The sequence below is a fragment of the Moschus berezovskii genome, chromosome 1, assembly GCF_049115385.1.
Source record: "Moschus berezovskii isolate FMDL1 chromosome 1, NW_MosBer_1.0, whole genome shotgun sequence".
Lineage (NCBI taxonomy): Eukaryota > Metazoa > Chordata > Mammalia > Artiodactyla > Moschidae > Moschus > Moschus berezovskii.
Window position 1 is genome coordinate 111,693 of NC_142460.1, and position 13,355 is coordinate 125,047.

Here is a 13,355-nt window from a genome sequence, read left to right on the forward strand (position 1 = left end):
AGGCTCAAACATGAACAAAGTCATCTAGTGAGTAAATAGTGTAATTGCCAACTGATCAGTGCTGTGCTTGATTTCAGACGTGCTATGAGGGTGACTCCAAGAGGCTTCTCTGAGGAGGTGGCGTCTGAGCCGAGATCTGAAGGACAAGCAGATTTAATCAGCTGAGGGTTGGGTGCTAGGTGGGTGGAGACCTTGGGAGCGGGTGGGGGTGGGGGAGGGAGGCAGGGCAGCCACTGCAGCCTCGAGGCCACAGAAATGACCAGGGTGTGTCCAGAGACCTCTCAGAGTCTGCTGGAGGACACAGCATTGATGCATGGGTGACACACAGCCAACACCTCTACAAGGGCCACTAAGGCCGCCGTGTGGAGCAGGGGAACGCGGGGGCTGACTGGCCCCATAGGCGCTGTCCCCTGGAAACTTGGAGGGGGACAGTCACGGAGATGGTGGCACCCAGCCAGATCCAGAGGCGTGGGGGCTCTAAATGCGGCTCTGGGTTCTTGCCTGTGTGAGTAGGTGGAGGGCCAGGCTATTGGCTGTGAGTGGTGACGGTGGAGGGGAGGTGCCAGGTTTGGGGTCGGAGGTCATGGATTCCAGGGTCAGACGTGCAAGCCTGACAACCCTCGGGGACATCCAGGTGGAGGTGAGTTGGTGGACTTTTCGGGAACAAAGGATGGCGATGCAGGAGCCACACAGCGCCGCTCTCCCAAAGGCAGCCAGCCCCCCGCCCCCACCCTAGATCGTCTAGGAAAAGCAGCTGATGCCTGAGGACTTCTAAAACGGCTCCTGCAATGCAGCGCCCACTCCCTCTTGAAAGAGAGAATTTCTGGAGTAGGAGGCAAGCTCCATGCAAGGGCGTGACACACTAGCGCCCAGGAAGAGTTGAAAGTCCCAAGTGGAACAGACAGGGATCCCCGGGCACTGAGTCCCAGGTCCTGCATCCTTGCTCTTCCAGGGAGGTGTGCTAGGCCAGGCTTCCTGCAAAGACTCTAGTAGGTCTGTGTCCCATTGACGGGCCATCTTCCCACAGACTGGGTCCGCCTCCCTCCTTATGGAGCACATGTGGGCAGACACACCTGTCAACGGGGAAGAGCAGACGGCTTAGATCCAAGGCAGTCCGCAGGCAGGTGCCAACCCTCAGGTGTTGTCTGGATGCCAGCTGCCTGAACCTGGGACCATGGGAAGGAAGGAAAGCCTCAGATCCTGGGGCACTGGGGCTTGGCGGGTGGGGTGATCCCAGTCAGCTGGTTGTGTGGGTAACCCAGAGCGGCTTTCAGACAATTCTGTCACCTCCACCATCACGCAAGTCAGATCATTCGCTGTCATTCCAGAACCAGGACACTTCTGATGCAGAGGCGCTCAAGCTGGATAAAAACAGTAACAAGAAGAGCAGCCAGAGGCCCAACTGTCTCTCCCTTTCTATTGGAATTTGTTGGACATACAAGAATGTGCTGACAGCCTGCTGGATGCTGAGCAGGTGAATCCCACTCGCTGGCAGGAGGGTTAGCTGCTATCAGCTGTCCCCTAAGACAGAACTGAAGCATCTAAAACAAGGTTCTCCTAATTCAAATCCTTAAAAGGTCTGATGGCACACCAGGTGTTTTGTAAGTTTAAAATGACTGCTCCTAACAAATCAGAACAATTTGATCAATACAATTTAAAGCATCGTTCCAGACCACCTGCCCAAAGAAACAACTTGCTCGTTAAGGTCTCCCTTCTCTGGCTACTCATCTTTTTTGGATTTATTCTCTCTGTTTGAACTGTGGTGCTGAAGACTCTTGAGAGTCCCTTGAATGGCAAGATAAAACCAGTCAATCTTAAAGGAAATCAGCCTTGAATATTCACTGGAAGGACTGATGCTGAAACTCTAATACTTTGGCCACCTGATGGGAAGAGCCGACTCACTGGAAAAGACCCTGATGCTGGGAAAGCTTGAAGGCAGGAGAGAAGGGGGTGACAGAGGATGAGATGGTTGGGTGGTATAACCAACTCAATGGATATGGGTTTGAGTAAGCTCCAGGAGTTGGTGATAGACAGGGAAGCCTAGCATGCTACAGTCCATGGGGTTGCAAAGAGTTGGACATGACTAAACAAATGAACTGAACTGACTCTTTCCATTTAAGGGCTTACCTTGGTGTCTCAGACCACAAAGAATCTGCCTGCAATGCAGGAGACCCAGCTTTGATCCCTGGGTGGGGAAGATCCCCTGGAGAAGAGAATGGCAACCCACTCCAGTGTTCTTGCCTAGAGAACTCAATGGACAGAGGAGCCTGGCAGGCTACAGTCCACGGGGTCACAAAGAGTCGGACACAACTAAGTGACTAATACACATGCCTCCGTCTAAGCTTTACAAAAATTGCTACTACCGCTTGCTTTGTTTTTCAAAAAATTGATGGCTGCACTGTGGGACATGCAGGATCTTAGTTCTCTGACCAGGGATTGAACCATGTCCTCTGCATCTGCTCTGTTCCTTAAAAAAAAAAAAAAAAAAAAACAGTGAAAGCTTCTAATATTTTAATATCTTGTTTATTTTCAACGTTTGGGTCATTTAAAATAATCCAAACATTTCACAGGGTCTCAACTACACAGGAATTACAATCAATCTCAAAATACACCAAGTGTGTCCACCACTCGGGACGAGTAGTCTGAGCAGACTGTGAGCCACGGAAAAGCACAGCTCCTGGCAAATCCTGTCTTTGAACGAATTGATGGGGTTTGAAGGACATGTGACTTCTCAGCCTTGACACCTTTCAAAACCCAACAGGAAAGTGACTCACACAGCCCTGAGTTGGGAGTCATGAACTCTGGGCACCATGGCAATCAGGCCCACACATCTGCCTCCAGAGCCTGGAATCCTCCAAGCGGGGGTCACCCTTGGTCACATGGTCACAGAGGAGCAGCACCTGGCATGGGAATACACCCCCTGGGGGCGCCCTCCCATCCTTGCCTCACAGTCCACATCAGGCAGCGGGTCCTGGAGGCCAGCTCTGCGAGGCTCACAGCGTTGGGTGGCACAGAACGGCACCACCTCATGGGCCTAGATCAAGCGTCTTCTGTTTACTGATTTAGCGTAACTCAGAGGGATTCACAGAGCTCAGAGACCACAGTGATTTCACCCATTTCCTCCTACAGTTGGGCACCTGGGATCAATTAAAACACTAAATCCTCTCGACCAGGAAACAGGGATAAAGGTGCACAGCAGTCTAGAGATGGGCTGAGTAGGTTTTTTTTTTGCTCCCCAGTTCTTTTATATGGAAATTCATAGCAACTGTTTTATGACAGCACAAATCTATTTTGCCTCAGACAGCGATCCTATTAGAACAAATATTTCTACAGAAAACTCAGGAGTAAATCTGATTTTTATTTCGAGTTTTTGCTTATTATAACAAGAAGTATTATTACACATCTGTGTATTTAAATGAACAGTGGTAAGTACACTGGGGCCACGCAACCTAAATTAGGTTCTTTAAAAACACACGATGCATCCTTATCCTAGGCACAAAAACAACTTTTCTTAAAAAAATAAAATTGTGATTTAAAAGGCCTTTATTTCATAGGGAAGAGGAATAAAAGATAAATGCTACCGGGTGTTCCATCACATCTGGGTTTTTTTTCCCTTGGTCATTCGTCCTTTATCTTCTGAAAATGCAAAAGGAAATGGTCAGCGATGTTTAAAAAAATACCTTAGGGACCTTGGCGCGCTCGATGAATCCAAAGACACCTGGACCACTTACATTTGGAGAACAGAGACAAGGCTTAGAAAATAGATCACCCCTAGCCCAAGTTCATTTGATGAAACTATTATGTATAAAGCAGTTAATTATATACATAAATAACATAAAAATAACTATCATAAATTAAAAGTCAAACAATTGCCCACGACAAATTCAACGGAGAGGTGCAAGCTGGGAGTTAGGGACGAGTTGGGTGTGGAGGGTGAATTCTGCAGCCCCCTTTCACATGCTGCATGGGTGATGAACTTAGTTCACAAAGGCCTGTATTGCACACATCAAAACCTAGCTCTCTGCTCAACATCTTGTGACTTAGAACTACGTGAAGTGCTGAGAACGCTGCCTTTTGCATGACAGATTGCCCACAGCCTCACTGGCAGCACCAGGTGAGTCTGTCTCATTTATTTTCTCTTTACTGAAGGTCTCCCAACACACACAGGATCACAAAGAGTGATCGAGACAAAGCAAAGCAACCGCAGCTTTTCATTTTGGACAGGACAAAGGCATCACTCAAGCTTCTTCACCTGTCTCTTTGTTGGACTGGCTGCTGGCCACTACCTCGGTGGCCCTGAGCCTCACCCACCACCCCTGGAATGGGTGCACCCGTGTGACAGAGCTGCTGTCACTCAGCACAGTCATTCATCCATTCGGGGCGCTGATGCTTCTACCGCTCAGCTAATGACCTTTTCTGCTTTCATACTACTTGGCAGGACATAGCACTTACCTCTGTATTTCAGAAAAAACCTACCCCTTTCCCCGTAAGGAGCAAAGTTCATTCAACATTTTTATAGAAAACTGGTCTTGAAACACATCAACCTTTGGAATTACAGTTTAAACAGAAAAAAAGACATGAATTTCTTCCCTGTTCTCCAGTTCAGGGGACTCTATCCGAGTCTCAGCCACAGTAAATACATTTGGATGGCAGAGTCCTGAGACGGCCCCAGGGAGCCTCCAGAAGGGCCAGCGGGAGGCCCTCTTGATGCACGTTAACAGCGACCCCTGCCCTGGGGCAGCTATGTAAGCTGGACATAAGCCTACAGTGCAAACGACATCGCGTGTCAAAGGAAAACAGAGAAGAACGTGGTCTCCGCAGTTTCGAACACGCGAGATATGCTCAAGATAAAAGTTTAAAAAAAGAACCATACTGAAAATCCATTCACGAACCTTATTACTAAGATGCCGTGCCAAGCAACCTCACGTGACCACTTGCCTGTGACCAACGGGAAGGCCAGAGGAGGAGCGTCACCCCACAGAGCAGCTTCCCACATGGCTTCAGCCAACGACTTTGACTCAACTGGAATTTCAAAGAAGAAAATGTGACTTGAACTTCTATCTGTTCAAAGTCCAGGAGCCGGGAGAAAACTCTGTTCCCGCCCAGCACATTGCTACATTTTAACACAGCAGCTGAGCCCTCAAGGGACAAAGGAAACAAACCACTTTCCTTTTCCAAACCTCCAGTCCCTCCAGTTCTGGGAGGGAAGCCTGGGGGGCCAGCCTTATCTGGCAGAATGTCAAGGGCTGCTCCTGGGGACAACTGGCCTGCCCAGGGTCACTTCTGAGTTCAGCTGACATACTGCCATGGTTCCGGGCGCATTTGGAGATAATTCTGCAAAAGCTAAGTCAACCTTACTTACACTGAAATAATGTGTTTTTCTCTGTTTGGTATCCAGCCAACAAATCTTACGTGGAAACAAACCCCCACCTGTGGTTCTCTCCCTGGTCTCTGCAAGCCACCTCAGTAGCTGTACATTTGCGGCTGCTGCTCGGCTGGCACTGAGGGCTGGGCGGCTGGTGGGGCAGGCGCCGGCGGCGGCGGGGGCTGCCCATCCGTCTGGGGCACCGCCCGCCAGGTGAGCGGGTGCTGCTCGCCCAGCTGGCTCCCCAGGGGCGTGATGGAGTTGACCAGGGTGGTCAGGTTGATAAAGTGGGCCACAGATTGCGGGTTCGAGGCTTCCGGCTGTGGGTGGATCTGGAGGTCGTTCTGGCGGTTGTGCAGCATGGCGGAGCCGCTGACAGTGTCAAAGGTCACAGTCAGGATGGAGTTGTCCAGCTGGAGCTGGCGCTCCGGAGTGGTCAGGTGCCCGACAGCCACCGGCTGGAGGTTGGTAAACTGGGTCCCAGCCGTGGTGGTGATGGGGGTCACGGTGATGTTGGTCAGGCCGACGGAGCTGGACGGGGTGGTTACGCTGGGGTCGCCCAGAGTCACCACCACCTGGAAGAGTCACGCACGACATGAGACCATCAGCTTCTGAAGAACTAAGAACAAGAGCAGCTTCCTGTGCTGTGCCTTGTGAGGATCCCCCGTGATGCGGGGGTTGTCTCACGCTCGGACCAAAGGGAGCAGGTGAAACACGTTCCGGTGAAAGACTAAACCACGCTAGCCTTTCCCGGAGAAAGAATTCCAGGGAAAAAGAGAAACGAGATACAGATGTGGTCACTGAGACCATCAGCTGGAACTGAGCAATACATGATTTCAGCGTCGAGAAAAAAACAGAACAGTAATCACAAGAGGAGCTAACTTGAGAAGAGGAACTCAAGAGCCTCTTGATGAGGGTGAAAGAGGAGAGTGAAAAAGCGGGCTTAAAACTCAGCATTCAAAATACTAAGATCATGGCATCTGATCCCAGCACTTAATGGCAAATAGATGGGGAAAAAGTGGAAGCAGCGACAGATTTTATTTTCTTGGGCTCCAAAATCACTGCAGGTGGTGACTGCAGAAGGTGAAATTAAAAGACGCTTGCTCCTTGGAAGAAAAGCCGTGACAAACCTAGACAGTGTGTTAAAAAGCAGAGACATCACTTTGCTGACAAAGATCCATCTAGTCAAAGCTATGGTTTTTCCAGTAGTCACGTATGGATGTGAGAGTTGGATCATAAAAAAGGCTGAGCACCGAAGAATTGATGCTTTTGAACTGCAGTGTTGGATATGACTCTTGAGAGTCCCTTGTACAGCAAGATCAAACCAGTCAATCCTAAAGGAAATCAACCCTGACTAGTCACTGGAAAGACTGATGCTAAAGCGGAAGCTTCAATATTTTGGCCATCTGATGCGAAGAGCTGACTCATTGGAAAAGACCCTGATGCTGGGAAAGATTGAGGGCAGGAGAAGGGGACGACAGAGGATGAGATGGTTGGATGGCATCACCAACTCAAGGAACGTGAGTTTGAGCAAGCTCTGGGAGACAGTGAAGAACAAGGAAGCCTGTCATGCTGCCATCCACAAGGCCGCAATGAATCAGACATGACTCAGCAACTGAACAACAATCATGAGACCAACAGAGAACATTCCTCGTCGTCTCTTAACACACCGCAAAGCTCAGAAGGACAACAAACCGAGTGCAGCGCCAAGAGCTAATGAACAAAAAGACAGCACCGCTCTCCCCAAGAAGAGGGACAGGAGGCCAGAGAAACACAGGAACACCTGCAACCAGGATGACCAGCGCCACTCAAGAGAGGTGTGGCGCCCAGCACATGCTGACAGAGCGGGGGCCTCGACACCCAAGCAGGGAACGGTCGGCAAAGGGGACATTCTGGCTAAAAGCAGAGGCTGGACACATGCCCTGCGGTGCAGGATCGGATCCCCCCGCCTGACCAGCACACTCAGGCCCCTGAGAACCTCCCCATCTGGTCCCGGCCAGTTCCCAACCATGGGGGGTATGGCTGCTTTTCACCACGATGGCGATGACCTCTGGGTCTGCACTGGGAAATGCTTATGGGGAAACAGGGCACAGGCTGACGGTGGTCAGGGTCCAAGTCCCCATGGGGAGAAGGGTAACAGGCCGGCTCCCCACACCCAGGCCGGACTCCGCACAAGTGTCACCTGCTGGATGCTCTGCACAGCCGAGTCCGTCTCATCCCCGACACTGCCCGAGAACGTGCCCTCCTTCTCTGAGAACTCGCTGAAGGTGGCGTCCTCAGGCCCCGTGGCCCCAGCCTCCTCCTCCGGCTTCTGCTTCCTCTTGGGAGCTCTCCTGGTGGCTTTCACGTGCTTCCCTTCGGCCAGCTCCTCCTGCTCCAGACTCAGCTCAGGCTGCACGAGCAGAGGGTGAGACAATGACAGGTCACTGCGTCATGTCCCTGAGGGGCCTGGCACCATTCCCAGACACCAGGTGACCAGGCCCATCTGCTGATGTGCACGTCTAAGGACGGCAGCAAGTTCCTGCCGGTCTCCGCTGCTTTTCTTTGAAGTGAAGGAAGTTGGATACAAGTCATGCTTTGTGCTGAAATAGAAATATCTCTGAAAACAGAGGTTTTGAACCTGTTTCAGCCCTGTTGAGCTCTGCCTGAGGCTGCAAAGGCTTTCACGTCGGGCTCTCTACCCCAGGTTGACACAGGTTGACTGTGGACATAATCTTGGATCAAGGATGAGTCTGACTGCAAGAACCGTGTGGTCATTGTTTTTAGGGACAGCAGATAAGGGCCCAGCGGTAATGCTGACCCCAGATGGGTGCCCGGCATACTTCTTTCCCTCCTGCTGACCCACAGCTGGCCCAGCCCAGGATCACAGAGGCCACTGGGCAGTGGTGGCCGCAAGGCTCTCCGCCCTGGTCACCCACCACCCCTCCTGTTCTTGGTGCCATCCCATGAGGTGTGGTCCCGCCCGGTGGCAGACAGACCCCAAGGAGGCCTGCCAGGACATGGCCACGAGGGGCTGCCCATGTCAGGGGTGGACGTGGTCCTGCGCCTCTGGGGCCTGGCTGTTCAGTGCAACCCAGCCACTGAGCCCTGCACTCAAAGCTCTGCTGCAAAACAGAGAGGAGTAAATGCAATTTTAAAGTAACTGAGCATGAAATGTTCCCTTTGAAAATAAGAGAAAAACTTTATATAAAGGCACTGACTACAAATTCCTTATGAAATTAAGTTTACCTAACACGTTTAAGGTTGTTTTGCTTATAACAGTCTAATCACACTAAGCTCTTCTGGGTGATACTTGTGATCGTTAACTAAAGTATCATCTTTGCTAGGTTGGAGCGCCCAGTCGTGTGGCCAAACACCAGTCCAGATGCTGTCCTGAAGGTGTTTTTCAGATGTGATTAACACTGAAGCCAGTAGGTGTTGAGTAAAACAGCACCTGCTGAAATGCGGGAGGGCCTGGACCAATCAGGTGAAGGCCTTGAGAGCCGACAAAGTTCCCAGAGGACAAGGGAATTCTGCCTCCAGCATCAGCTCCTCCTGGGTGTCCAGCCTCCGGCCCTCCCAGCAGATTCTGGACCTGCCAGACCCACAACTGAGTGAGCCAACTCCTTACAATAAATCTAATTCTCTCTGCCCATGCGTGCACACACACACACACTTTACTGTTTTCTCAGAAAACTGAGAAACTTTTTATCAAGAAAGTTCCCAGTTTATTAAGACTGCAAACTCAGTCTTAATAAACAATCTATTCTCTAAAAAGACACACATCTGTTTTCAGAGAACTGAAATTCTAGAAATGTTCACAGGAACTAGAAGGCTCCTGGGGTGACGACCGATTAACAAAGCAGAGGGAAGTGAGTCTGACACGTGGGGGTTTCCCCAAGGCTGCTCCTGACACCTGCTGGGCTCCTGGGGGGGAGGCCCTGCCCCGCGTGCTCCACGCTCACCTGGACGATGCCGATGGAGGAGGCGTCGATGGTGGTGGTCTCCGGGAGGTGGTCCAGGTCATCAATCCTCACGGCCAGGACCTAGGAGTGGGCGCGGGGCCGTGAGCCCGGGACACGGCACCTGAAGGTCAGCCCAGGGCAGGTGGGGCCAAGCACACGGCCGCCGGGCCGTCTCCCTCGAGGCCCCCGCGTGCCCACCGGCCCTGCTCGGCATTCAGAAGCCCGGGATCCAGAGTCCTGCCCGGCTCTCCTTCCCTCCTCCCAGGTCCCCTCTCAAGTGCCGCGATCCCACACACGCGGGGGTCACCCCGCCCGTCTGGGTGTCATCGCACTGTCCGCTGCCCCAGGCGGAGGCCCTGCTTCCCTTCCCTTCCTGTCCACGCTGTCCGCTCTCTCAGTGAGTGCGTCCTCACACGATCTCAGTATGTCTCACTAAGAGCAGAGCAGGACAAGACACAGGACAGCAAAGCCGTCACACAATGAGTCACCAAGAGTGAGACGCGGACACGTCACACACCTTACTTTCCTCCCTGCAACCCGCAGCCCCCGTGAGCCACTCCGGCCTGTCCTCAGCAGGAGGCAGACCCTCACACCGGGACACATGCTCGAGGTTCACGCGGCTCCTCCCTCACCCCGAACCGGGTCCACACACCGCTGACGCTGGCTCCACAGGTGACTGTGGTCACCGAAGTGAACAAGTCACAGGTGGTTCGGCGAGCATGTAGGACACCTGGGGAGGGAGGCTGTGATGGGGAGTCGCCAAGGGACAGAGACGGCAATGGCAAAACTAAACGGAACCAGGGATAGCACAGCAGTCTGTCCAAACGGCTCTGCAAGCATCTTTCCATTTTTGTTCCAAAATAAATAAATTAAGAACAAAACTATAGGCTATATATCATGGGTGTGGCTTATTTAAGAAAGATGACAGACCACTGTATTTCTGGGCTTAGGATCCAAGACCATCCAGGACGGGGCACCCTCTGAGAGGATGGCTAGCAAGGCGGTCATGTGTGTTTTAACAGAAACGCTGATGTGGTGGCGAGAACCCAAGTGTGACTGAGGCTGCAAAGCTGAGTCAGAGCAGCTGGAGGCTGCTGACTGTTCTCTCCCACCACACCACCTCCACCTGTTACCACGACCACCGCCACCTCTGTCACCACCACCCTATCGCTGCCACCACCACCTCCATCATCACCAACGACATCATCAGTGTCCTAGTCACACCATCCGGAAGCCACAGAGAACAACCACAGCAGCACTTGTTGACTTTACTCTCGTTAGGAGACTAGACAACACGTGAAAAGTGCTTTTTGTGTTCGAATTTTCCTCAAGGTAACATTCATTCAAAGCAGTGGGAAAGACGGTAAGCAGAAGTCACAAAACAGCATCAATTCTGAAAGATCCTGAATATGTGAAAGCAGTTTATGCTTAACACCCTAACATGCTGGCCAGCCTTCACCAGACCCCCACGCCTGAGTCTGCGCCCAGCACACCTGCACAGCCTGGCCGCGGGGGGTGCCCCCAGCGCAGCAGAGCCTCCCCTGCCTCACTCCTGCAGCCTGGAGACGTTTCCTCCATTCCCTCTGCTCTCCTCTGTGTGACGTGTCTGCATCCTTCCCCTCCTTCCATCTACCACCCTAGACCGTCAGGCCCAAGAGGACAGGGCACACCTGACCCAGCCGGTCACCAGCGCTCATCCCCGCAGGCACTTAACTATTTGTCTAAACGCACAGAAGGAAACAACAGAGAAACATCAAAGGATCCAAGGAAAGCAGCCCAGGGGAGAGAGGCTGAAAGTGCCCGAGACAGAAGGGACTGAGAACAGAGCCCCAAAAGAGGAGCCCAAGTCTGCTGAGGGCCCCTCCAGAGCACTCTGCAGCCCAGCGAGGTGGGCTTGAGAGGAAGAGGTGCCAAGAGGTGGCCGTGCAGATGGACCGAACAGGCAAGTGATCGTTAACCAGAGGAAAACGTCTGCTGAGCTGCTCCGTGTCTGCAAGGCCCCTGCACCACACATCACACATGCCATAAGCAAAAACCGCCATGCACACTCTTGGTGCATGGAGCTACAAACACCCGTGTGCCGAGAAATCACTCACTCCCACCCACCACGAGCCCCCGGGGGAGTCTGCAGCGCCTGCCCTGGGCCCCAAGACTTAGAGGGGGCCCCACTGACACTGGCAGCTGGATGGATGCTGACACACCAGGCTCCTGCTCCCAACTGTGTTTCTCTAGGTGGAGACACTAGCAGACCACTAGGTGAAAAAGGCTGAAGTGAAGGGAGCAAAGCTGGTGGAATCCCAGCTCCTCATGCTAAGCAGAAAGAACCTGAGGTCCATGCGTCAGGGACCTGTGCAGGCTGTGGAGGATACAGAGAGGTGATGGGAGAAAAAGACACACTTTTAGCCAAATGAAGCAGAAGGTACTTTTATAATTGCAAACATAACCCATGTTCATCAGAGGCAATTATTTGAAATAGAGAAAAATATAAAGATAAGAAATAGCCAAAACTTCAGTGCCAGAAGACCACAGAGCAGTGCTTTCACCCTTTGTTTTACCAGCTTGTTTATGTCACACAGGTGAGTATCCTGTAAATACACAATGTGAATGACACGCTGTGGGTACACCTGTAGTCTATGCAAGGTGTATACTGCTTTCTGACAATGAGCATTCACAATCTGACTCAGAACTGTCTGCAAATACGCTGGAGTCACGCACATCACTGAACCACCACTAATGTAGTGGCATTCCTTTTACTGGACACTCAGGGTCCAAACAGTCATTTATTAAAACACTGGGGAGATGGTCACACCACCCTCAGGAAGACATGCAATTGTGCATGTCCTGGAATCAGGTGCAATTCCAGTCATTTTGAATCTCAGACCCTCCCCTAATTCAATGGAGGAAGGATGACACCTTCTACTGTTAAGGGCTTTCTCTCATGTCTCAACCACATGTATTTCCTTTTGTGAATCTCCTCTCCCCAGACACAGTGGGTTCCCTGTTCTTCTCGCGGAAGGCGTGCTATCTTTACTATTAATGCCAGTATCTGTTACTGACACTGATGCATTTTTCAGTTTTCCCTTTGCGTGCTCTCTTGACCCACAGAAACTCTAAATGTTATGCTGTTTACTTAGTCAAATCGTTTGTTCAGAATTTTCACTGCTTCTGCGCTTATAAAGCCTCTAGGTTTGTTTTCAGTCTACTGCTTTTTCAAACACAATGACATATTCAATGCCCTGGACCTGCCTTTAGCTCCAGATTCTGGCTGTCAGGGTATACCTAACTTCCCTCGATACACGTTTTTCTCCATCTCAGTCCTCAGGGCCACTTTCTAAGCAGCCCCCAACACCGTGTGGAGCCCCTGGTTCTGCACATGTTTTAGCTACTCTAAAGGGAAGAATGGGGGAGAGGGAGGGGGCGCCCATGTCCTGCTGTGATTCCAGGGAGGGTGCAACTGATCACTTCAGCAAAAAGCCCATTTGGGTCTTTCCTGTTCACTCATCCATTAGGTGCCTCCTACCCGCAGGCAGAGGGAAGCATTGGATCCCAGGCCCTGGGAATCCCAGGGATGGTGACCCTGCGCGGTGGGTCTCGGAGCGGGGAGGCCAGCGGGCCGAGGACAGAGGCGCCGGCCGCCCGGGGGAGGGGGCGCGGGAGGGGGCAGCCCCGCCCCAGCACATGCTCACCTCAGGGTGCTTGCGCCGCATGTGTCTGCTCATGGAGGCCCTGGTGGATACCTTGGTCCCACACAGCTGGCAGCTCTGCGCCTCCACCTTGTCGTGGGTGAGCTGCACGTGCTTCTGTAGCATGTACTCGGTGACGTACTTCTTGTCGCACACGGAGCATGTCCACTGCTTGCCCACTGCCCGCGCGCACGGGTAGGGAGAGACGAGCGGGGTGGTGAGGGGGTCAGCCCCGAGGTTACGGACCCAGTCACCCACCCCGAGGTCAGGCCTCAGAAAGACCCTCCTCCCACCCAGGAATGCGTCAATCAACATCTGACAACGCGAGCATGAATATTTGAAGGTTTTGTGGCTGAATTTTAG

The 13,355-nt window shown here is 52.2% G+C and overlaps 1 protein-coding gene across 3 annotated transcripts in view; it reads right to left on the minus strand.

Moving 5' to 3' along the window:
• Positions 1-2,527: 2,527 nt before the first annotated feature.
• The window catches only part of PRDM15 (PR/SET domain 15), a 64,985-nt gene continuing 54,157 nt past the window's right edge, over positions 2,528-13,355 (minus strand). For all 3 annotated transcript variants that reach the window (XM_055414357.2, XM_055414362.2, XM_055414370.2), the window contains 4 exons: positions 12,996-13,171; positions 9,310-9,390; positions 7,548-7,757; positions 2,528-5,940 (listed from right to left, as the gene is read on the minus strand). In XM_055414357.2, the coding sequence (XP_055270332.2) occupies positions 5,464-5,940; positions 7,548-7,757; positions 9,310-9,390; positions 12,996-13,171 (944 nt within the window). In that variant the 3' untranslated portion in view covers positions 2,528-5,463. The remainder of the gene's footprint in view (positions 5,941-7,547; positions 7,758-9,309; positions 9,391-12,995; positions 13,172-13,355) is intronic.